The sequence below is a fragment of the Astyanax mexicanus genome, chromosome 24 (genome assembly GCF_023375975.1).
Source record: "Astyanax mexicanus isolate ESR-SI-001 chromosome 24, AstMex3_surface, whole genome shotgun sequence".
NCBI lineage: Eukaryota > Metazoa > Chordata > Actinopteri > Characiformes > Acestrorhamphidae > Astyanax > Astyanax mexicanus.
In genome coordinates this window covers 15083709-15107494 of record NC_064431.1, presented here as the reverse complement: position 1 = coordinate 15107494, position 23786 = coordinate 15083709, and the positions used below count along the sequence as shown (strand labels likewise).

Genomic DNA, 23786 nt, shown 5'->3' with positions numbered 1-23786 from the left:
ACCATGTTGGTCTGGAAGTGAGGTGTGTTCAGCTACATTTCTGGCGTGTTGCTATTTTGGCAGCAGAAAGCACAGATGCGCCACTGACTGATTAAAACCTTGACAACTGTCAATTGTCAGAGACCATTCCATTGTACACCCCTGCTCGTTAAACACATACACACACACACACACACACAAATGCTGCAGAGCACAAACCCGACTTTTAACTCAACAATAAACAAAATAAAGAATAAAATAACATTGCTGTTCCCTTTAATTAACAATGTGAATGCGCAGGTCAGGATCCTCTGCTGAGACGAACAAAAACGTTGTGTTGTTAAAATTGGAACGTGCCAAAGTCAGAGTGCACCTGCTTTTTAAAGGGAATGACAGCTGGCACACAGATTTATTTGATTTATATCTATTTTTATTTTAAAATAAAAATAGTTGATGCTTTTCTCACAGGCACAATGTTTGCCTTTATCATCTATGCAACTGTCCAGCTCTGATTATATTATTGGTTCTTTAGCTTTAACTTTGTGTACAATGATTGACTAAATTAATAAAAGTCCTCCAAAGGAAATGTGTTATGCTTCTTTTCTACAGTGAAATGATTCAGTTCTACACTTCTCTATAAAAGTGCTATAGATGAATGGAACAGAAAATGCCAAAAAGAAACCAACTTCAGCCTTGTACACCTGAGCTACTCTGTGCGAAGCCCCACCCACCCAGCCTCCTCCACCCACCTGTTTCTAAGGACCTACTTCCCATTTTATCACAGCCTGTTTAAACACAAGCCCATTCAGTCCGGGAGAACTCAGAGAACAGAACCAGCTCAAATACGGATTATCCCAGAGCCTGAGAACCAGGAGCCTGAGAATGCTCTACCTCACTCCACCAGACTCATAATCTCCACTGACTGGGTCAGACTGAAAACAATGGCTTCTCCCAGTAAATCATCAATTGCCTCAAACCCTTCCTTCAAGCTTTCCAGAACCAAGAGCAAGAAGAAGAACTTCGTCCAGCAGAAGGTGGAGGTTCTGAGAGCCAGCAACCCGGTTCTGAATGTCTTTATGTGGGGGATAAATCACACGGTAAGTCCAGACATTATATCACAATTTAACTTAAACTTTCAAAAAATGCACTGTATCATAATTTTAAAATGTAACTAAATTTTACTATAGTGAACATATGGGTACTGTATCCCAATCTAACTCAATTAGCTATAATAGCAAACACTGTATATGCAGTGAAAGTATAATTACTGCATCACAATATATCATATAACAAAATGTAACTCAATTAGCTTAGAGTGTAAACTGTACTATAGTAAACATTCTAGGTACTATATCACAATTTAGCTCAATTACAGTATACAGAGCGGAAAATATACTACAGTGAAAGTGTGGGTACTGTATCACAATTTAACTCAAATAACTGTAATTAAGTGAAAGTATTGGTAATATATCACAGTTTAACTCAATTAGCTTAAAGAGCGGAAACTGTAATGTAGTGAAAGTGTGGGTGTTGTATTACAATTTATCTTAATTAGCTTAAAGAGCAGAAACTGTAATATAGTGAAAATGTGGGTGCTGTTTCACAAAATGTACCTAAATTAACTTAAATAGTGGAAACTTTAATACAGAGAAAGTATGGGTACTATATCACAATTTAACTCAGTTAGCTTAAAGAGCGAAATCTGTAATATAGTAAAAGTGTGGGTACTGTATCACAAAATGTACCTAAATTAGCTTAAATAGTGCAAACTGTAATATAGGCAAAGTATGGGTACTGTATTACAATTTAACTCAATTAGCGTGAAGAGCAGAAACTTTAATATCGTGAAAGTATCGGTACTGTATTACAATTTAACTCAATTAGCTTAAACAGCGTAACCTGTAATATAGTAAAATAATGGGTACTTTATCACAATCTAACTCAATTAAAAGAGCAGATTTTTTTTATATAATATTATAAATTGTGGATATTTAAAGTGTATTTAAATGTGTGTTCTGGGGGTTGCAGGTGAATGACCTCTCTCAGGTGCAGGTTCCTGTTATGCTGCTGCCAGATGATTTTAAAGCCAACTGCAAGATCAAGGTCAACAATCACCTGTTCAACAAGTACGACCCTCTGATCCTAATACTCTGTCAGCTAATACCATACTATAGGTCTCTCCGAGTTGTATATGCATGCTGCACATAAAAGGGTGTCTACGTCAACCAGTGAATTTATGGCCTCGAGGTGTAGCTTACAGCTCTGCTTACACCAAGTAGACAGTGTTAGCTATCTTTTGTAAGTAACTGTAGGTTTAACTCGGATCTCCGGATTCTGTGTTTTATCGAGACCTTAAATATACACTAGAGGTGCTTTAAGGTCTCTGTAAAACGGTTTGACAAGGCAGCACAACTCAACAAAACACTAGTGAAAGCAGACTCTGGGGCTTCGACATGAAATTGCCCAAGAATCAAATCACCAGTTCTGAAGTGAGAGTTTAGTACCATTAGTTTAGCTGAAAGCTGAAACCTCTAATTCAGTGTTCTAAGGCAGGGCTAAATAGAAACACCTGACCACTTTTTTTCACAACAAATGGATCACATGGTATTTATTCATACTAGAGACCACAACTAAACATTTTAAAATGCATGAAAAAACTATAGAATGAGACCTTTAAGTTATAAATGTGTAGCTACTTTCTAAAATGTGTTCTAGAACGCAGCAAAAAACTGAGTTGAAAAACTCAGATTTTCACTCTCAAAGTGTAATTTTAACTCATTTAGAATTAAATGATTTCCTTTTTTGGAGTAATTTTAAAGAGGTTTAATATTTCAGTGCTAACCCAAATAAATCCATAAAATACTACCCAACTCCACAGAGATTTTATATAATGGGTGTTTGTTTGCAAGTTCCCATCTTCTGTACTGAAAATTGTGACAAAGTGTAGAAAACGCACTGAGAAGTGCAATGCAGGATTAAAATTGCAATGCAATTGAAAAAAACACTGTCAGGACATAAGCAGGGATGTTTTATCCTGTATTAATATCCAAAAACACAAACTACTACAGCCCCAATAATAATTCAATAAAAGTCAATCATATCAGTTGACTGCTATTCCTCTAACTCTTTTCAGTGTTAGCATAACAATTGAGTGAGTTAAACAAATACAAATGTGAGTTAAAAAAGGAACTCTGGCAAGGTGTTAAATGTTTAACTACTATTTTACAAGTGTTGATTTAACTCCAAAGAGCTACATATATAAACCCTGGGAAAAGTTGAAATCAACTCTGTGGGAGTTAATTCTACACCTGATTTTTTTATGTGTACATAAAGAGTACATTTTAAAATGAGATTAATTAGTCACATTACATTATTGGTAATTACCCAGTAATTCACTTTAACATAAGAGTCAATAGCTGTAAAACTACACCAATAGTACATACTGTGACCTCACTGTGACACAGATTACAAGCACACTATCTGTATATTTTGTGCACTTAATAAGTTATTAGCTGTAATTAAAAACATATACATGCAAAGTAATATTTTTCACATTTTACTATAATAAACAAAGACAAATACCTGTAAATTTATTTTTAAAAAATGTTTAACTGTATTGTTATTATGTAAAAATATATTTTTAATTTTTAAAAAAGGACAAACTAAAACCAAAACATTCCTATTAAACATGTTTATTCATTATTGTTCACTTTTAATTTTTATATTTTAGTATTTTGTTTACATTGTACTGTAAATACACATCTTAATACCAATCATGTTTATACTTTTCACTTAACAAACTCAATGGCATATTTACTTGGACGGATTTGAATTAATTGTTTTATAATCTTGCCAGTAACTAACAATATAATATATAACTACTCAAATACTGTGATAAAAAGGTGATAGGCTTTTATTTTGCCTACTGAAAGAGGAGATCTTGTACAGGTAACTAATGCAACCATAGCAACAGCGCTCAGATCCACTTTACCTCAACTCTCCCTATTCAAATACCCAGCCCACAGATCCTGCATTCAAATCACCTGTAGTAACGTCTGTAAAGCATTACGTTATTACAGCCTGACACCTGACACACTGTTTTACCCCACACTGTGAGTCCTGAGAAGATTCTGGACCTAAAACCTATTTTTAAAATCACATATCAGTAAACTGGTGGATGGATACATATGCAATATGCAGGGAGAAGTGTGGCAAAAAAGTAGTTCCTAAAAAAACATCAACACCCCAAAGCCCTCATTCTGAATGAGTTTGTTCACATCATTGATCATTATTAGAACTCAATAAATTAATTCAGAATATCTGTTTGTGTAAGTATCAGTTGAGTTGTGTGTGAGTTACTCTGCTGTGTATCAGTGTAGAGAATAAGGCCAGGTGAAGCTTGTTTGTGTGACTGAGTGAAACTCAGCACAAAGAGCTTTCTGTAGCTCTAATCTGACCTGGTATTCTGATACTGAGCTTTCTGGAGGATTTTACACTGCAGCACTACTGAACACTGAGTACATTACATTTAGATGTTTACTTACTTCCACTGCCATCTACAGTCATATGAAAAAGTTTGGGCACCCCTATTAATCTTAATCATTTTTAGTTCTAAATATTTGGGTGTTTGCAACAGCCATTTCAGTTTGATATATCTAATAACTGATGGACACAGTAATATTTCAGGATTGAAATGAGGTTTATTGTACCAACAGAAAATGTGCAATATGCATTAAACCAAAATTTGACCGGTGCGAAAGAAGTCATTTCTGCAAGCACGTCACAAACAGTTGCCTGAGGGGTCTTTTGCATACCTCAGGCCACTCTGTTTGTGGCATGCTTGCAGAAATGGCTTCTTTCGCATCACTCTCCCATACAGCTTCTCCTTGTACAAAGTGCGCTGTATTGTTGACACCATCTGCAGCAAGATGATGCTGCAGCTCTTTGGAGGTGGTCTGTGGATTGTCCTTGACTGTTCTCACCATTCTTCTTCTCTGCCTTTCTGATATTTTTCTTGGCCTGCCACTTCTGGGTTTAACAAGAACTGTCCCTGTGGTCTTCCATTTCCTTACTATGTTCCTCACAGTGGAAACTGACAGGTTAAATCTCTGAGACAACTTTTTGTATCCTTCCCCTGAACAACTATGTTGAACAATCTTTGTTTTTAGATTATTTGAGAGTTGTTTTGATGAGCCCATGATGCCACTCTTCAGAGGAGATTCAAATAGGAGAACAACTTGCAATTGGCCACCTTAAATACCTTTTCTCATGATTGGATACACCTGGCTATGAAGTTCAAATCTCAATGAGGTTACCAAACCAATTTTGTGCTTCAGTAAGTCAGTAAAAAATATTTAGGAGTATTTAAATTAATAAAATGATAAGGGTGCCCATACTTTTGCACCGGTCAAATTTTGGTTTAATGCATATTGCACATTTTCTGTTAGTACAATAAACCTCATTTCAATCCTGAAATATTACTGTTCATCAGTTATTAGATATATCAAACTGAAATGGCTGTTGCAAACACACAAATATTTAGAACTAAAAATGATTAAGATTAATAGGGGTGCCCAAACTTTTTCGTATGACTGTATTTACTACATTAATAATGAATAAACTAATTCATTTAAAAGTTAAGCATAACAATACTGATAATAAACCTTTACTTCTATAGCACGTTCTGTAGCCAAATACAGTGGTATGAAAATGTTTAGGCACCCCTGATAATTTTCATGATTTTTAATTTATTAATCATTGGTTGTTTGGATCAGCAATTCCTGTTATTTATGTCCATCTGCTATATTTTTATCATATAGCAGATAAACACAATGCTATTTGAAAGTAAAGTAAAATGAAGTTCATATGACTTACAGAAAGTGTGCAATAATTCTTAAAAATTAGGCAGGTGAATACATTTGACACCCTTGCCGTTTTATTGATTTGAATAACTTTAGCACTAATTACTGGAACACAAAATTTTGTTTAGTAAGCTCACTGACCCTTGACCTACAAACACAGGTGAATCCAATTATGAGAAAGGTTAAGGAGCCAATTACAAGTTGCAAGTATTCATTATCTTCTCTAAAGAGTGTCAACATGGGAGATTCAAAACAACTCTCAAATGACCTGAAAACAAAGATTGTTCAACATCATGGTTTAGAGCAGGGGTGTCAAACTAATTTTGGCCGAGGGCCACATTGGCATATTGGCTGTCCTCTGAGGGCCAGATGTAACTTATAAATGTAATAAAATGTAACCAAATGTAATATAAAATGAATGTAATTACTCCTTAATGTTAAATAACTCTCAATATATTATTTATTCAATCAAATATTACAGTTGCATGGAAAAAATGTTTGCTTGTTGCTCTATAAATCCTTTTAATTTGTCATGTTATGAAATCCAAAAACTCCATCAATCAAGAACCAAACAATTCAAGTGAATAGAAATGACATCAAGTTATATTAACTTTGATCAAAACGTTTGATAGTGAAATAAGGCTTAATAAATATAAAATCAAAAATTGTGAGCTGTGAAGAACATTAGCAGTTCCTCATCCAACCACTAGTCGGAGCTGCAGCAGCAGCACAAGCCCGCAGTCTTTACTAAGTCAGAGCTACAGGCCAGCCACGGGCTACAGAGCTCAGCTGAGCCAGTCTGGAGCGTTTTTAAAATGTTTAAGTTCTTCTGTGTATGAAATAAAGATTTTTAACCCCACTAACCGGATAATACAGCTCTCTACAGTTCATCTTTCAGCCCAAGCAGCTAACAGCAGCAGTTTAGAGCAGCGTCACGGAATCACTGCTCGGATTACATTAAAAACAGGTCAGTTAGCGCGCTGCTAACCTCATATTTTTTTTATAACTACGGAGTTTATTGGAGGTTATTGAAAGGGTTATTGGGGGCAGAAATCAGTAAAGGCTGGTTAGATAAGTGATTCACGTCCTCGTCCTTTGCTGTGGTGAAACTGTGACTAGCGCTGTCACAGTGATGTTTATTAATGTCATTAAAACAGATTTTGTCAGGTATTGTCTTATAAATATTTACACATAACTTATATCTCTCCTAAAAAGCGTTTATTTTGGTCAGTAACACTCTTCGTAACACAAAAGGCATACCGGTCTTTCGCCTTGAAACACAGCCGTCCGTCTGCATCAACTTTTCTTTTTCTGGACATTATGGGATAAACATTTGTATGTCTCAATTCCATCCGCGAAGTTACGCCTTCCCTCCGGCAGGGTTTCCACATCAATGACTACACTGCCGTGTAGTGGCAGTAAGCCGTGACTTTGCGGGTAATACAATCGACAAGCATTGTGGGAAATGTAGTTTTTGGTCAAAGAACGCTCCTGACCTATTTATTATAGACACTAAGATCTTACAAGGTCTCGCGGGCCACATAAAAGTACGTGGCGGGCCACATCTGGCCCGCGGGCCTTGTGTTTGACACATGTGGTTTAGAGGAAGATACAAAAAGCTTACAGATTTCAGCTGTCAGTTTCCACTTCTGTCAGTGTTTTTAATTGTATTTTTGGGAATGTAATAAAGGAATGTTAAATACCTGTATATTAGGGGTGCGAATCTCTCAGTGTCTGGCGATTCGATTCGATTCTGATTTTTGGGGTCACGATTCGATTCAGAAACGATTTTCGATTCTGGAAAGATTTTTTTAGTTCAAATGGCCTATAACTTTTGTTTAAATTATGTGAGAAGATAAAAAGATGAAAGGACAATTTAAACAAATAGAACATTTATTTAAAACAATAAACTTAGGTTCCTTACTGTATTAAATCTTTTTGCAACATAGTGACAGTGCCACAACAATGAATGGCTAATTTCTAGCATGGTTAACTAATCCTGCAATTTTTTCTAAAAGGAAGACATTGTTACAACTGGAAAACACTCATCAATGTAACAGAGTGGAACTAGATAGGCTATAATTATGTAACAAGCAGAGAAAATACTAAATGCACTAGATTTTAGCATGCACACCCCTCTGTTGCCTTTAGGGAGAGGCAGTCGCGCACTGACGCGCAGAGCTTTTTAACTGTACCGCGGAGCTTTTAAACTGTACCGCGGAGTTTACCTATTGTCACGCAGAGATTTTTAACTGTACCGCGGAGCTTTTTAACTGTACCGCGGAGGAAAGCGCAGCGACTCGGTTCTGATACATCATCTCACAGACGCCCTGTGCTGCCGACATCACTGTAGGAATAATGTGGAGAGAGAGCGCCATCTACCCACCCGGAGGGAGCAGGGCAAATTGTGCTCCCTCTGAGCGCCAGCAGCTTGATGATTAGGCTGCATGAGCTGGGGTTCTAACCTGCGATTGTGGCAGTGCTTTAGACCACTGGACCAATCAGCGACCATGAAGCTGTTTTCAATAGAGGTGCTAATGGGGTCTTACTGTGTGACTCTGTTTTCCATTAACATTAATTTAAAGTTATTTTATTAGTTTGTGTTTATAGATAATAGTGTATATTTACAGAGTGTTAAACTGTGTGTTGATTGGATGCTCTGCGTTTTTACTCAGGGAGAATCTTCCGGGACACTTTAAGTTTAAGGAGTACTGCCCACAGGTGTTCCGCAATCTCCGGGAACGCTTCGGAATTGAGGACCACGACTACCAGGTACGAACTCTGAGGGGTGATCTGAATTCTGATTTAAAAGGTGTTATAAATAGGATTATTAATATATTCTCTAAATTCTGTAATGCATCCTGTAAGAAAGGTCAGTCAGACACAGATGCTGTAAATAATGTAAGCAGAAATAACAGAAACACCAGAAATGGTGTTCCAGGGTCATTTTGAACGGTACATGTTTAATTATCCAAAAGATGTCTGAAACCCAAAAAATCCTAATAAGGAGTGTAAATATTTCATTACTAACTACATTACTAATTATTCTATCAATATTTAGGGCAATGGTGGTCCTTACCTCTAACAGGTAGCGGTTCAAATAGGATAATTCACTTGTTTTTCATAAAAAATACATGTTCAAACTTTTTTAATGTTTCACTACTTTATTACTTTTGAATGACCAACATATAAAACAATAGTTTTACATAACATTAAAACATAACTTTGCAATTGTATTTAAGTTGTTGTTTTTGCAGGGGGTGGTTGCAAATATATGAGATCATTATATGAATGAATATATGAATCATTTTCACATTATATGTTGATTACACTTATTACTGCAAAAAATACTTTTAACTATTTTTCCTAGATCTTCAAACTTTAAAACGGGTCAAAGTGACCCGGAACATAACAGGAGGTTTAAAATATATAATTATATATTGCAATAAAAATAGATACTGGACTATTGTCTTTCTCTAGTATTGTTTTAATAGAAACAAGTTCATTTACTTGTTGCGCTTTTTATCTTGGTAAAGTGTAATGAAGTACGTTTAGAGAAAATCATACATTTATTATTAATATTATTTATTATCTGATATTTATTGGACAGAAAGCCAAAGGCCACACCCCTTAGCCAAGGTCAGCTGTGCAGGTGTGTGATGTGTTACCTCTCAGATTGATGGATTACAGTGAACCATTCTCACTCCTATTTACATCAGTGTTTGCATGAAGCCAGTGAGCTCAGCCAATTCCAGTCTAAAGTAAAAGAGGTGAAAGTATGGAAGCATATCAGACTGGATGTAAAGTATTGGGTATTAACCACTAGACAGATAAACTGACCAGTCAACAGTTGATCAGTGTAGAGCTCTACCAGTAAAGTGTGAGTTTTTATTTGAGTTGATAAAAAAAGCTGGTCTATCAATCATATTTTTATTTTATCTTTCTAGCTGATGTTGCCATGTGGGTCAGCTAGATCTGTTTTCTCCAATTTCCAAACCAGAGTTTTTAAATGTGTAGGAAACAGTATAGAGTGTACTGCACTATCTGATCCAATACTGATTTACTACAGGCAAAAGCTTTGCAATTTTTTTCAATTTCCAAAGCTCAGTATATTTCTATTGCTATTTACCAGCTGTAAGCTGTTAACCAATGAATTGTTTGCTAAAAATAACCACCACTTTTGTTAAATAAAATATTATTTTTCTTTTTTTTTCCAGTATACTTTTACAATATACAATTTTTTTTACAGTAATAAAATTATTTTTTTCAGTTACAGTTGGCGGAGCGCTACAGACGTGAGTCAGACGCTTGCATTAAAAACAAAGCGAGGTTTTATTACAGGGCACGTAAACAAAGAGTGTAGTCATATCGCAAGTATGGGTCAAAACCAGAAAGAAAATAAGCCAAAACATCAGAGCAGAATCGCAAACCAAACACGAAAATATGAGCCGAAAGCAGCGTTCAATAAACCAGAAAATCACAGATACAAGGGCTAGAAGGGCTAGGCAAAAAAAAAACATGGTAAAAAGAGCAAATACGGGTCAAACACGGTAAATACAAACAGAAGGTAAACACTTAGTATATCTCTGGTAAACAGGGAAAATACTTTGCAAAATACATGACAAACAAACGGGTTTATATACATAAAAAATGACCAACACCCAAACACAATTTAGAATCCTGGAGATGGTGAACCTAAACGTGAGACAGGATTAATCGTTAAATCCTTTAACTGAAAATATGGGCTAGAAAAGTGTTTTTTTTTTTGTATGTTGAGGAGACTAAAGGTTCCATTCTAAGTTAATGCCTTCACCCTATGTAATGCAGTAGGTTGGGCATGAAATGGCAGAACCACCATCCAAGAAGTGCCCAATACATTCGATTTATAAACATTTATAATCAGTAATAATTTAGATAAACACTTATTTATCATTCAGTGACTGTTAGGTGCACTAAGTAGGGAATAAACTTCCTTTAAGACATTTTATGCTGGGGAGGTGACCTGTCAATGATTGGCTAGTGGCTATAAACTACATACCAGTGTGGACCAATGCACAACTCAATATTAGAATACCTGGATCGAGTTCTGTTTTGAAATGTTCCAGTGGCCCACACACTGAGGAGCCCACTGGGAATTGTCCTGATACTCCTGACGGCCAGTCTGTACCTGGTACCCCTGGTTACCAAGTGGAACAGTGTATTCAGAATTCATGTACTTTATATTATATATGTTTTATGTATATATATATATATATATATATATATATATATATATATATATATGTACATATTGTTCAGGTCTCGTTAGCGCGTAGCCCCCCCATCCGTGACGGCCGCGGTCAGGACGAGCGGGTGCTCACCTCGTATGACCGAACGCTGATCATCAAACAGATCTCCAGTGAGGAGGTGGAGGATATGCACCACATCCTGTCCGAGTACCATCAGGTGGGGGGTTCAATTATTTACAGTGTTTATTTCCTGTTATCCCAGCTATTAAAACACTACAAAATACATCTTTTTAAAAATCTTTGTGGAAAATTGGTGTGTGAATTTGATTGCATTCAGCTACACTAAGCTATAAGAGATTGTTTAGCTAGTTATTTTATCTAATTTCATTCCCAAGGTACAGATATTTTGGTCTGCAAACCAAACTGTTTAATCCATCATCCAAAAATGGAAACAGTATTCTAAAACTGCAAACCTAACAAGACATGGCCGTCCACCCAAACTCACAGATCGAGCAAGGAGAGCAGTGGTCAGAGAAACAATCAAGAGTCCCATGGTCACTCTGGAGGAGCTGCAGAAATCCACAACTATAAGTCGTGCACTCCACAAATTTGGCAAAATTTTCCCCACTGTGAAAATTCCATTGAGCATCTGTGGCAAAACATGAAAACTGCTGTTTACAGACGCTCTCTATCCAACCTGGCTAAGGTTGAGCTATTTTGTAAAGAAGAACACAAAAATCTCAGTCTGTAGATGCGCAAAGCTGGTAGAGACATACCCTAAAAGACTAGATGTAATTGCAGCGAAAGGTGGCTCTATTAAGTATTGTTAAAGGGGAGGATAAATACTTTCGCAAGTCACACTTTTCAGGTTTTTGTTTAATTAAAATTTTTAAAGCCATGTATTATTGTTGTTCCACTTCATAATTAATTGTGTTGGTCTGTCACTTAAAATCGCAATAAAATAAAGTTTGTGTTTGTAAAGTGACAAAATGTGGAAAAGTTCAAGGGGTATTAATACTTTTGCAAGCCACTGTATGAATTTGTACATTTCAGCATATCGTGACATGCCACGGCATCACGCTGCTCCCTCAGTTTCTCGGTATGTACCGCGTTACTGTGGATAATGAGGACACGTACCTCACCGTCACCAGGAGCATGTTCAGCCACAGACTGACCATCCACAGGAAGTACGACCTGAAGGTAACACTCTACAGTTTAAACACACAATTTGTGTAAACTTTTTTGACACAATCTATTTTCATACTGGGTGTGTCTCCTAGTTTCTGATCCTTACAATCAGTGTGTAGAGACCCAGGTTACTTTAGATAAACTTGTAGATTATATATTATGATAAACTGCCTAGCTTCTGTGTTGTAGGCTGTAAGAGGAAGCCTCATTTTCTGAGCTGCTGACTGGTGGTTTGCTCTTTAGAATTTTCTTTCTCCCTCTAATTTTCTATGAGTATTTCAGGCAAGTGAGATCTGCAGTTCTTTAAATGTTGTTCTGTTTTTTTTTTGTGACCTCCTGGATGAGTTGTTCATGCCCTTTTGGAATAATTGTGGTTAACCGGTTCCTTCTGGGAAGGTTCACCGGTGTTTTCTCCATTTGTGAATAATAGCTCTTACTGTTTTTTCACTCAAGTCCCAAAGACTTAAAAATGACTTTGTATCCTTTTCCAAACTGATAGATGATAGATGATCAATGTCTTATCTGTTTTTGAATTTCTTCAGATCGGGACATAATGAATTTCTTTTTGATATCTGTTTTCTGCTTTATGTTGTCAGACAGGTGATTTCTTGATTCTAAAGTTTGGGCAGTAATCAGGTGTGGTTGTGGTTAATTAACAATTGAAGTGTGATTAATCACAGTTATATTTGGGGGTTGGGGGTGGGGGCAAACACTTTTTTTGACAAAGGGTAGATGGTTTGGATAGTTTTTTCCCCTTAATAAATTAAATCATTATTTAGTAATTTAATTAAAAAAGTGCTTTTTATATTTACTCAGGTTATATTTGGCTGATATGGTGCATATTATTATAATGGTGCATATTACAGTATGATGATAATATGAAAAATGTAAATATGATAAAAATGCAAAAACAAAAGAAATCTGTGAGAAGCAAATACTTTTTTATGCCACTGTAATTCGAAAACAAAGCTTTATGAATAAAAAAGTGGCATTGAAACTAGTTGTTGTTACTCAAAGCATTTTAGGCTACAGTACATTTAAATGTTTGCATGGTTCTTTAAGTTGTAATTTTTCTGTCTAGAACTATTGCTTTTCTCACTAACCACTAAACAGTATGCTTGATTCTGAATAAAGGTGTTCTGATTTTGTAGGGTTCTCTGGTGTCTCGTGAAGCGAGTGATAAAGAGAAGGTAAGATCTGACCGCTCTGTACTGCGTGTTCAGGGACTAAACACAGGTTTTGGAAGTGTTTTGATTTATTCTAGTATTGAGGTTTAGTCTTTTTACCCCCAAAAGTCAATAAACTAGCTCTTTAGGACTTTCTGGCTGGAGGTAGAATGCTTTTTTTAGCCTCCGTGCAACAGTTTTTATGCCTTGTTTTGAACTACACAGCACTTTTACTGTAGATTTTTTAAAGGAAAATTTAGTCTGGGATTAGGCTGAAACCCCTGTGTGAGAGACTGCGTTTATTCTGTATTTATACTCATGAGCCTAAAGTGGAATCATTTGTTTCTTACTGCCATCTAGTGGTGTGTTTGAGTGAAATGTTTATATACTCAGCTCTGAGGTGAGACGCAGTAGAAATTTTATTAGGGGTTCGAGCACGTAGTGCTAGAAACCCTATTGTAATTGTTCTGATTATTATTATTATTATTATTATTATTATTATAGTTCTTATTCTTTTTCTGCCATAGAAGTGATTGGGCAGAAGAAACCGTAAGGCCTACAGGGCTGAGACTTGGTCATATGGTAGTACTTCTCACCGCTACTCAGATTCAAAAGATGAGCCCGATCGGCCTCAAGGGGGCGCTATGGCGAAGGTCAACGCGTTTGGCCTCGTAACTCCTACGCCCTGATAGCTAGAGCTAAAATTCTTGCATTATATGATTCCTTGGTTAATGGCAAATCAAAAAGGTCAATAGAACCACTAAGCTCCGCCCACTTAGATTTTTTGCTATTTAGCATAATATGCAAAACCTACTTTTGAGAACTTGTCCTAGGGTCATTGACCAATCCTGTCAAATTTGGTGTCAAACAACTCAGCAGAGTCCCCACCTCAATAATTATCAAAAAAATTGAGAAATTTTTAAACAATATGGCCGCCATATGCAAATTAATCTTACCGTGGCACACCCAAATTTACTCTAACAGCTGTTACTTTTGAATGCTTAAACCTACACTAATGCCACTTTACAACTTTGATGCCAACATGATTCTGAGGTAGCCCGTGAATCTGTGTAGACATACGCCCCCAGGGGGCGGGGCCAAAGCTAAAAATCTGTTTCTCAGGAACCGTACAAGCTATGAAGCTCTCCTTTGGCATGTATCATCTATGGCCTATGTCCTAATGTTTTACAGAAGGAAAATTTGATATGCAAATTTTTGCAATCGTTATTAGCCAATCAGATTCCAGCAAGCTTTTGACAGGCTAAACAATGACCAATCAGGACGATACTTATACCCTACATGTATCTCAGGGCCTTCTATCATCCATTAAAATATGACGTTGATTGCCCTCAAGGGGGCGCTATAGCAGAAAATCAGTTATATCTAAAGGTACAAGTGGCATAGGCTTGTTATTCTTTTTTAGTTGTATACTTTGCTGTAGCCTTTACAACTTTGTAATTACATATGTTTACCAAAAATGCAAAGATTTTCATCAGTGGCCAAAAGAGTAAAAATTGCTCTTTTCGAACTTTTCTTTAAGTCCTTAATCAATCAAAACAAATTTGGTCTTGATGCAATCTTGAGACCCTGTAGGTAAATAATTATCAAAAAAATCTTGATATTTTAACTATTTGAGGCCCATAAACCTTGATCAAACATGTACATGAAAGCCTTTTCAGAGTTATGTGGCCAAAACTCTGTCAAAGTTTAAATCATGCCAAAACTGTTGAAGCTACTAATTAAGAATGACATTGGAAGCACATGTGCCAAGTATGAGCCAAATAAGTCTTCAGTAGGCTCTACAGTGAAAAAATAACTATTTTCAATTTATTCTATTTATCGCTATTTTCCAACCTAAATGGACAGAAGACAGGAACCTTTCACCCTATCAACACACAAATTTATACACATATATAGACTGATAATCCGATCTTGATTGCAAATTTTCAGCCAAATCGGACATGTTTTGCCTCTACAACGGCTGGAAAACTACAGCGATTTTGTAGGCCTCAAGCCTGTATTATCGCTTTTTTCAAATCTAAATGGACAGAAGTCAGGAACCTTTAACCCTATCGACACAGAAATTGACATACATATATAGACTGATGTTGTGATCTTGATTGCAAATTTTGAGCCAAATCAGATATTTTTTGCCTCTAATATGGCCAAAGAGCATCAGCCATTTTGTAGGCCATAAGCCTGTATTATCACTTTTTTCAAACCTAAATGGTCAGAAGTCAGGAACCTTTGACCCTATCAACACACAAATTTACATACATGTATATACAGACCACTTGATCATGAGTACCAATTTGGAGCCCAATCGGACTTTTCTTCTCTTTTTAATAAATAGAAACACACTGATAGGGAATGTTCTGACTTGCTTATAGAGTGATAGATTTCCAGCAGGTTATATGTGGTCTCTTGCTGCGCTCTGGTGGTCATTTGGTGAAACAGCTACAGGTGAATTATTCTAAATTAAAGCTCTGCTGAACTTAATTAATCTTGCTTGTCTTGCTTAATTGAACATCTTTATCCTTCTTGGTCATGCTGCTCAGCCACCTGGGTCATTCTTGTTTATGCTCCACCCACTTAATTTTTTTTTTAAATTAGCATAATATGCAAAACCTACTTTTGACATCTTTCCCTTGCCTCCTTGACCAATCATGACATGTTTGGTGTCAAACAATTTAGCAGAGCTTGCTCCTCAATAATTATTTAATAAATCTTTACATTTGTAAACAATATGGCCGCCATATGCAAATTAGTTCTACCACAGTGCAGTAAAATGTCTTTAACACTTATAACTTTTGAATGCTTAACCTGACACTAATACCACTTCAGTCCTTTGATCATTACATGATTCTCAGATACCCTGTCAGTTTAAGTAGACATACACCCCCCCAGGGGGCGGAGCCAATGCTCGATAGCTGTTTCTCTAGAACCATACAAGCTATTAAGGTCGTCCTTGCCAATTATCATCTATGGCCCATGCACTAATGGTACACCAAATGAAAATTTGATATGGACACTTTTGTAGTCACTATTAGCCAATCACATTCCAGCAAGCTTTTAACAGGCTGAATGTTAATCAGGTCAAAACTTATGTACTATTATTGATATTATTGGTTATTAATATGTGCCCTTGTCATGCCTCACTGCTAGGCTCTCCGAATGCCCACTAGAGTGCAGCAAGAGACCCCATAAAACCTGCTGAACACTACAGCTCAATTTATCAATGCATTTCAACTAGTTTTCTCACACCACTCATCTAGCATTGTCATTATGGTCTTTATGGTCACGCTGGTCACCTAGCTTGGTTATGCTGCCCATCCAGCTAGGTCATTCTGGTCATTCACATTGGTCATTATGGTCCTGCTGGTCATTCAGCTTTGTCATCATAGCAATGCTGGTCATCCAGCTTGGTCATACTGGCCAAACACCTTTGCCATGCTGGTCATCCAGTTTGGTGATGCCAGTCAACCAGCAACATGTTTTAAGCCTAACTGGCCTCCAGGGGCCTCTTTGTCTGTAACGCTCGAACCCCGTAAATCGCCGCTTGCGGCTATATTTTTATTTTTGTTTTTTGTAGAATTGTCGTGCTTTTATAACGCTCCTTATAGCTACAGCAAAAGCGTGTGGGACTAAACAGCTGTAATATAAGTAGATAAATGTACAGTACTAGTCAAAAAGTTGGACAAACCTTAAATTCAGTTGTTTTTCGAAATAAAAAAACTGCATTGCAGATTAATACTAAAATCATCTGTGCTGAACTCGTCAAGAGTTAATTATTTGAATTTCTTGCCTCTTAATGTGTTTGAGAGCATCAGTTGTAAAGTTGAGAAGAGGCACAGTTGGTAAGATACAGTGAATAGCTCTGTTTGAGTAAATGTTCTAATTCATATTATGGCAAAGTAAAGGTACTACTGAACTAAGTAAAGAATAAAATGCCAAAGTAATCAAACATACCAGTCCTGCTTAAAATTTTTATAAACATTTTCTAAACTTTTGCAATAAAATGCTTTTATTGCAGTAATTTCCGGTGTCCTCTCAGGTTCAACTGTGCTATATAAGCGTGGATGATGTGTCCGTGTACTTTGGTACACGGACACATACCAATATGCAGATCAATCAATCAGTAATACTGCCTCCCTGCTGACGTCCAACCATCCAGGTCCCATCACTACCAGAAGCACACTGCTTCTGCTGCAGCTCAGCCAATCAGCTCTCCCTCCTGCCCCACATCTAAACCCATACATCACTCAGTGTCCCTTCCAAACTTTTTCATTTATTAGCTGAAGGTGGGTTCAGCAAAAAATTGGGGGTTAAGTGCTCATTTAAGAAGTTTAAAAAAGTATAAAAAAAAGTATCCTCAAGTGCAGTCACCTCAAAGACCATCAAAAATATTATGATGAAACTGGCTCTGATCAGGAGCATCCCAGGATAATAATATATCAATACATTATTTTTTGTACCTGTTAAAGGTGAAGGAACTGCCCACGTTTAAGGACATGGACTTCAGGAACAACATGCAGCAGATTTATTTAAGTGATGAGGAGAAGGAGAAGCTGATGGAGAAGCTAAACCGAGACGTAGAGGTCAGTCACTCAGGCAGTTTATACAATGATGAGGCAAAACATTAAGACCAATCCCAGATGATGCAATCTGGGTGATTATGCTGTACTAACCCTCGAACACTGCCTTCGATGAACATGTGAGCATCAGATTTGTTGATGATTATATACAACTCTGGAAAAAATTAAGAGTACACTTCAGTTTCTGAATCAATTTCTCTGATTTTGCTATTTATAGGTATATGTTTAATTAAAATGAACATTGTTGTTTTATTCTATAAACTACGGACATTTCTTCCACATTCCAAATAAACATGTTGTAATTTAGACAATGTATTTGAAGAAAATGAGAAATGGATGAAATAACAAAAAAGAAAACGAGTTCAGAAATCAATATATGGAGGATTAACCCTGTTTTTTAAATCACAGTTTTCATGCATCTTGGCATGTTCTCCTCCAGCAGTCTTACATACTGCTTTTGAATAACTTTATGCCACTCTTAGTGCAAAAAGAGTTTTTCAATTTGGTAAAATTCTAATATTTAGGTGGTCTCTTTTTTTCCAGAGCTGTATATTATGTATACCAATGTATACCATTATGTACATCCAAATCTTTTGTAGTCAAGAACAGTGCACTACTAGCACTGCTTGGAGAAACTACTAATCAGACAAAAAAGAAAATACGTGCCAAAACATTATGACCACCTCCCTAATATGTTCTTTGTACAAGAATGACTACCTGCGTACCACATTGTAGAGTCATAGAACCAATTTTTACTGATTATAGATTATAGAACACTTACCCCTCATATCGCACTAAATTTTTGCCATTGATATAGACAGGTTATGCACAGAGCATATTAGACAGAGATGGTTATTATATCTTGGCTCATCTGTGTGTATGTACTGTGTTATAGCTGATAATGAGTAGAAATGTTCTGTTCTGGCCATGTTTGCAGTTATACAGGTTTGTAAAGCAGAGCTATTCTGGTTCTGCTGGCCCGTTCGGTTCTGAGTGTGTTCAGAACAATGTTATGTAACAGCTTGTGTAACAGAGCGACTTGGCTCACGCTCAACTCTCAAGAAAAGACAATATATTTTTATGATTTCTCAGCATCAACTTTTGACACCTGTAGGTCCTGTTCAAACAACAGCAGGAAGAGCGCACAAACGGAGGAAGAGCCCGTAAAACATACTTATCAGTCCCAACTGTCCTTTCTAACTGTCCTTTAAAACTGGTTACCAAACTCAAAAAACTCAAAAAAAGCTTTTTATATATTTTTTTATTTTCTATTCAAAAAGCAGCCCAGCCTGAAACACTCCTTATAACTCCAGTGTAAGCGGGCGTGGCTCTAGGCTAAATGGGTGTGGCTAAACTACTGTGAATTAGTGAAAAATGTAAAGAGATTGGCTTCTGAGTGGAGCAACTGTCTAAGCGTTTTATCTGCCATTGGTAAAACACCAATTAAGTGTGTGTGTGTGTGGTTTGTTTGGTGGTCCCACAGTTCCTCGTACGTTCAAAGATCATGGACTACAGTCTGCTGTTGGGGATCCATGACCTGGAGAGGGCGGAGCGTGAGGAAGAGGAGGAGTTTGAAGAATCGACGTGTGAAGAGGAGGAAGAGTCTGAGAACGGTGTTTCGGCAGGTTCACCAGCTGTGGTTTCTCCCAGCACCTCACCTGAAGCAACTGCAGGCTACTTGAGTACCCATAAGCCCTTTGGACCAGGAGAATATGACCCGTATGTGGACGTTTACGCCATCCAGAGTGCAGCCGGTGAGTATATAGTAATGAACAGCATCTGATCAAAAACCTTGTATCTCTAGCATGGCACACCATCCAGGGTCACAGTGAACGAGTGACCCACCCCCTATTAAAGTTCTCTATGAGTGACTGGTGTGGGACTGATGTGGGCATCAGGAGGTTGAGGGTTCCATCCCAGGTGATGCCACAGCTAGGGGTGCAGGAAAAACATTTTTTTGCAGGTGCAGCTACTGTATCGCGGAGCTTTTTAACTGTACCGCGGAGCTCATCTACTGTCGCGCAGAGCTCATCTACTGTCCAGCGGAGCTCTTTAACTGTACCGCGGAGCTCCCCTACTGTCCTGCGGAGCTCAACTACTGTACTGCAGAACTCTTTAACTGTCGTGCAGAGCTCTTTAACAGTTAATGAGCTTCGCAGGACAGTAGATGAGCTCTGCCAGACAGTTAAAAAGCTCCGCGGGACAGTTAAAAAGCTCTGTGCGACAGTAGCTGAGCTCCACAGGACAGTAGCTGAGCTCCGCGGGACAGTAGGTGAGTGTCGCATGACAGCAGCAACAGGACAGGGAAAGTTTTTGCTCTTACTGCCTCTCCCTATTAGGCTTCAGAGGGGCATGTAGTGTCGTGTTATGGTGTTTGTTGTTGCGCCGCTAAAGTATGGAGGATGAAGAAAAAGAAATCCAACCGATTTGAAAGAATCTTAAAAAAATCTAATCGTGACCCCAAGAATCTATTCTGAATCTAATTGTGGGATTCCCAAAGATTCACAGCCCTAGCCACAGCCATCAGTCAGTGATGATAACTGTCCTCTCCCTCATTAATCCCCTAACTCAACATGGGTGATGCTAGCCCACATAAGTGTCTGTTAGCTAAATTAGCAGAATTAGCAGTTAGCTGTTAGCATCCTCCTTCAAGCATATACAGCTCTGGTGATGTGCTATTCTTTACCATTCCATCACTGATAAAATGTTGTGAAGATTCATTCTATCCTTATTAGCTGTTAGCCAAGCTAACCAGCTTCAGTAATATTCAAATCAAATCAAATTTATTTGTATAGTGCATTTAACAACTAGCGTTGTCACAAAGCATCTTTGCAGAAACATGATCACAGGACAAAGAATCAGGAAAAACATTAAACATAAAAAATAAAAACTCCCTCAGAGCTGCAGGAGGAGGAGGAAACCTTGGGAGGACCAAGACTCACATTTAAGGGGGGACCATCCTACCACTGGTCAAACGGCTTTTAAATTAATTTGAAAAAGTATTTTATACATCCATATAGGTTTTATATATTTAGGAGTATAGCAGCGTCACTAATGGAAGCAGTTAGAGTTCATATAAGCTTGGATGTAATCAGTAGTGGAGAGTAAGATGGATGATGAGCAGCTGATCTGTGGTGGGCGATGAAGAAGATGGAAGATTCAGAAACTTCCATCAGTCTGACTGGACAGAGGGCTCCAGAGCCTGGAGGTCCAACATCCATCGGTATTGGGTCAGACAGGTGGGCAGTCAGTAACTCAAAGGAAGGCAGAGAAATGGAATTAGCTTTAACTGGATTTATGTAAAACAGGGAATATAAAACATTATCAGAGTGTGGCTAATGACTAATGAGGCAGATCTGAATAAAACAGTCTATCTAAATGGAGAGAGCCAGAAGGTAACATAGACATGGAGGCTCCCTGAAACACCGGCATCCACCCACTCCACCGTCCACAAACCGCATGCAGTGGGAGAACAACAGCACCAGCATCTCAGTTTACCACAATTGCCATTAATTACCAAAAGCTAAACTAAACGATTGAGACTGTGTCTGAGTCCCGAACATATTCGGGAAGGTTTTTCCAGAGTTGGGACGCTTTATAAGAGAAAGCTCTTCCTCCTGCAGAGCTCCTTTGAATTTTAGGAATTACTAACACACATCATGTTCAGACATTTAGCCATTTTTGTTTCTTCATTAAAGATAAGATTCAAAATTTCTCATTATTCTCTTCACTGCAGGCGCTCCACAGAGAGAGGTGTACTTTATGGGTCTGATAAACATTCTGACACATTACGACACCAGGAAGAAAGCAGCGCATGCAGCAAAAACTGTGAAACATGGGGTAGGTAGCTCAGCACTGCCTAAGAATTTCTGTTAATATGGTTATGAATTATTGTCTGTTGTCAACTTGATGTTTAATCTTCGACGCTTCCTGATTTGTTTCTCCAGTCCAGTGCAGAGATCTCGACAGTTCACCCCGAGCAGTATGGCAAGAGGTTCCTGGAGTTCATCTCAAACATCATTGCTTATTGAACCAGTCAGTCTACAAGCAAAAAATTATATTCATTAGTAAAAAAAAATCTGTAGCTTAAGAGTAATGTATCAAATTGCACTGTTAATGTAAATGATGTACACTGCTGGTATAAATATTATAATTTTTAGTGTAAAGTTTTACCATTCAGAGATTTTTTGAGTATCTTTGCTAATCATAAATAACTATTTTTTTTTTCTGAATAAAAATCTGTTACTGTAACTTTGTCATTTTGAATGTAATTTAAAATTAATTTTTAAATTTTAAAAACTCACTAAAAATAGTCCTACAAATAACAAAATGTGACTTTGAATGTGGCAACACGTGGAGAATGCAAAAGACCTCAGGCGTCTCTGTTTGTGGCGTGCTTGCAGAAATGGCTTCTTTCACATCACTCTCCCATACAGCTTCTCCTTGTGCAAAGTGCGCTGTATTGTTGACCGATGCACAGTGACACCATCTGCAGCAAGATGATGCTGCAGCTCTTTGGTGGTGGTCTGTGGATTGTCCTTGACTGTTCTCACCATTCTTCTTCTCTGCCTTTCTGATATTTTTCTTGGTCTGCCACTTTTGGGCTTAACAAGAACTGTCCCTGTGGTCTTCCATTTCCTTACTATGTTCCTCACAGTGGAAACTGACAGGTTAAATCTCTGAGACAACTTTTTGTATCCTTCCCCTGAACAACTATGTTGAACAATCTTTGTTTTTAGATTATTTGAGAGTTGTTTTGATGAGCCCATGATGCCACTCTTCAGAGGAGATTCAAATAGGAGAACAACGTTCAGTTGGCCACCTTAAATACCTTTTCTCATGATTGGATACACCTGGCTATGAAGTTCAAAGCTCAATGAGGTTACCAAACCAATGTTGTGCTTCAGTAAGTCAGTAAAAAGTAGTTAGGAGTATTCAAATCAATAAAATGATAAGGGTGCCTATACTTTTGCACCGGTCAAATTTTGGTTTAATGCATATTGCACATTTTCTGTTAGTACAATAAACCTCATTTCAATCCTGAAATATTACTGTATCCATTAGTTATTAGATATATCAACCTGAAATGGCTGTTGCAAACACCCAAATATTTAGAACTAAAAATGATTAAGATTAATAGGGGTGCCCAAACTTTTTCATATGACTGTAAAGAGTGAAGTCATTACATCTGAGTACAGGTACACAGTGTAACAAAATTACGCTCCTCTGGAACCATGGTGCAACATGGAACAACAATGAAATAGAATATAAAGTGCAAACGTGCAACGAAAGTGCACATAAAAATATAACACTACAATAAATACAGCAGACAAGAGAACACTTTACAGACAGGACAGTGCAGTACCAATAATGTACAGTGAAATGTGTGCAGTGAGAATAAGGTGCATAGAACATAATTAACATACTGTAACATATAGAATATAGAGATATTTTGGTCTCTGCGTAATGAGTATTTGAGTGTGTGTGAGTGTAGAGTGAGTGTAGAGTGATGGGTGGGTTCAGTACAGTCTTTGTGTGTGTTATTTGTTTAGCTCAGAAACAGTTAAATTAAACTCGTAGAGAGAATCTGTGTGATGAAAGTCAGACACTAGAGATGGTTGGTGGTTTGGACAGGCTGTGTGTAGAGCGTGTGTGTTATTGCATGTTCACTGAGGGGATGGTATAAATCTGTTGATGCAGTCGTTGTGTTTCTGGTTATAATGGAACTCAGTGGACGTGGTTTCCTGTGGTGATGGTCAGCAGCCCAGA

At 37.4% G+C, this 23786-nt stretch overlaps 1 protein-coding gene across 1 annotated transcript; it reads left to right on the top strand.

The window, feature by feature from the left end:
- The first annotated feature begins 764 nt into the window (after positions 1–764).
- pip4k2cb (phosphatidylinositol-5-phosphate 4-kinase, type II, gamma b) lies at positions 765–22268 on the top strand. The gene is made up of 10 exons (XM_049471963.1): positions 765–1076; positions 2008–2105; positions 8516–8612; positions 11139–11285; positions 12122–12268; positions 13408–13446; positions 17907–18020; positions 19501–19771; positions 21754–21857; positions 21965–22268. The coding sequence occupies exons 1-10, from the start codon at positions 921–923 to the stop codon at positions 22046–22048; spliced, it is 1257 nt and encodes a 418-aa protein (XP_049327920.1). The 5' UTR covers positions 765–920; the 3' UTR covers positions 22049–22268.
- The last annotated feature ends 1518 nt before the right edge of the window (positions 22269–23786 follow it).

Coding starts and splice junctions, on each gene's coding strand:
- pip4k2cb (XM_049471963.1), top strand. CDS start 921: ATGGCTTCTCCCAGTAAATCATCAATTGCCTCAAACCCTTCCTTCAAG. Junction 1,077..2,007: donor TGTGGGGGATAAATCACACG/GTAAGTCCAGAC, acceptor TGGGGGTTGCAG/GTGAATGACCTCTCTCAGGT. Junction 8,613..11,138: donor TTGAGGACCACGACTACCAG/GTACGAACTCTG, acceptor CATATTGTTCAG/GTCTCGTTAGCGCGTAGCCC.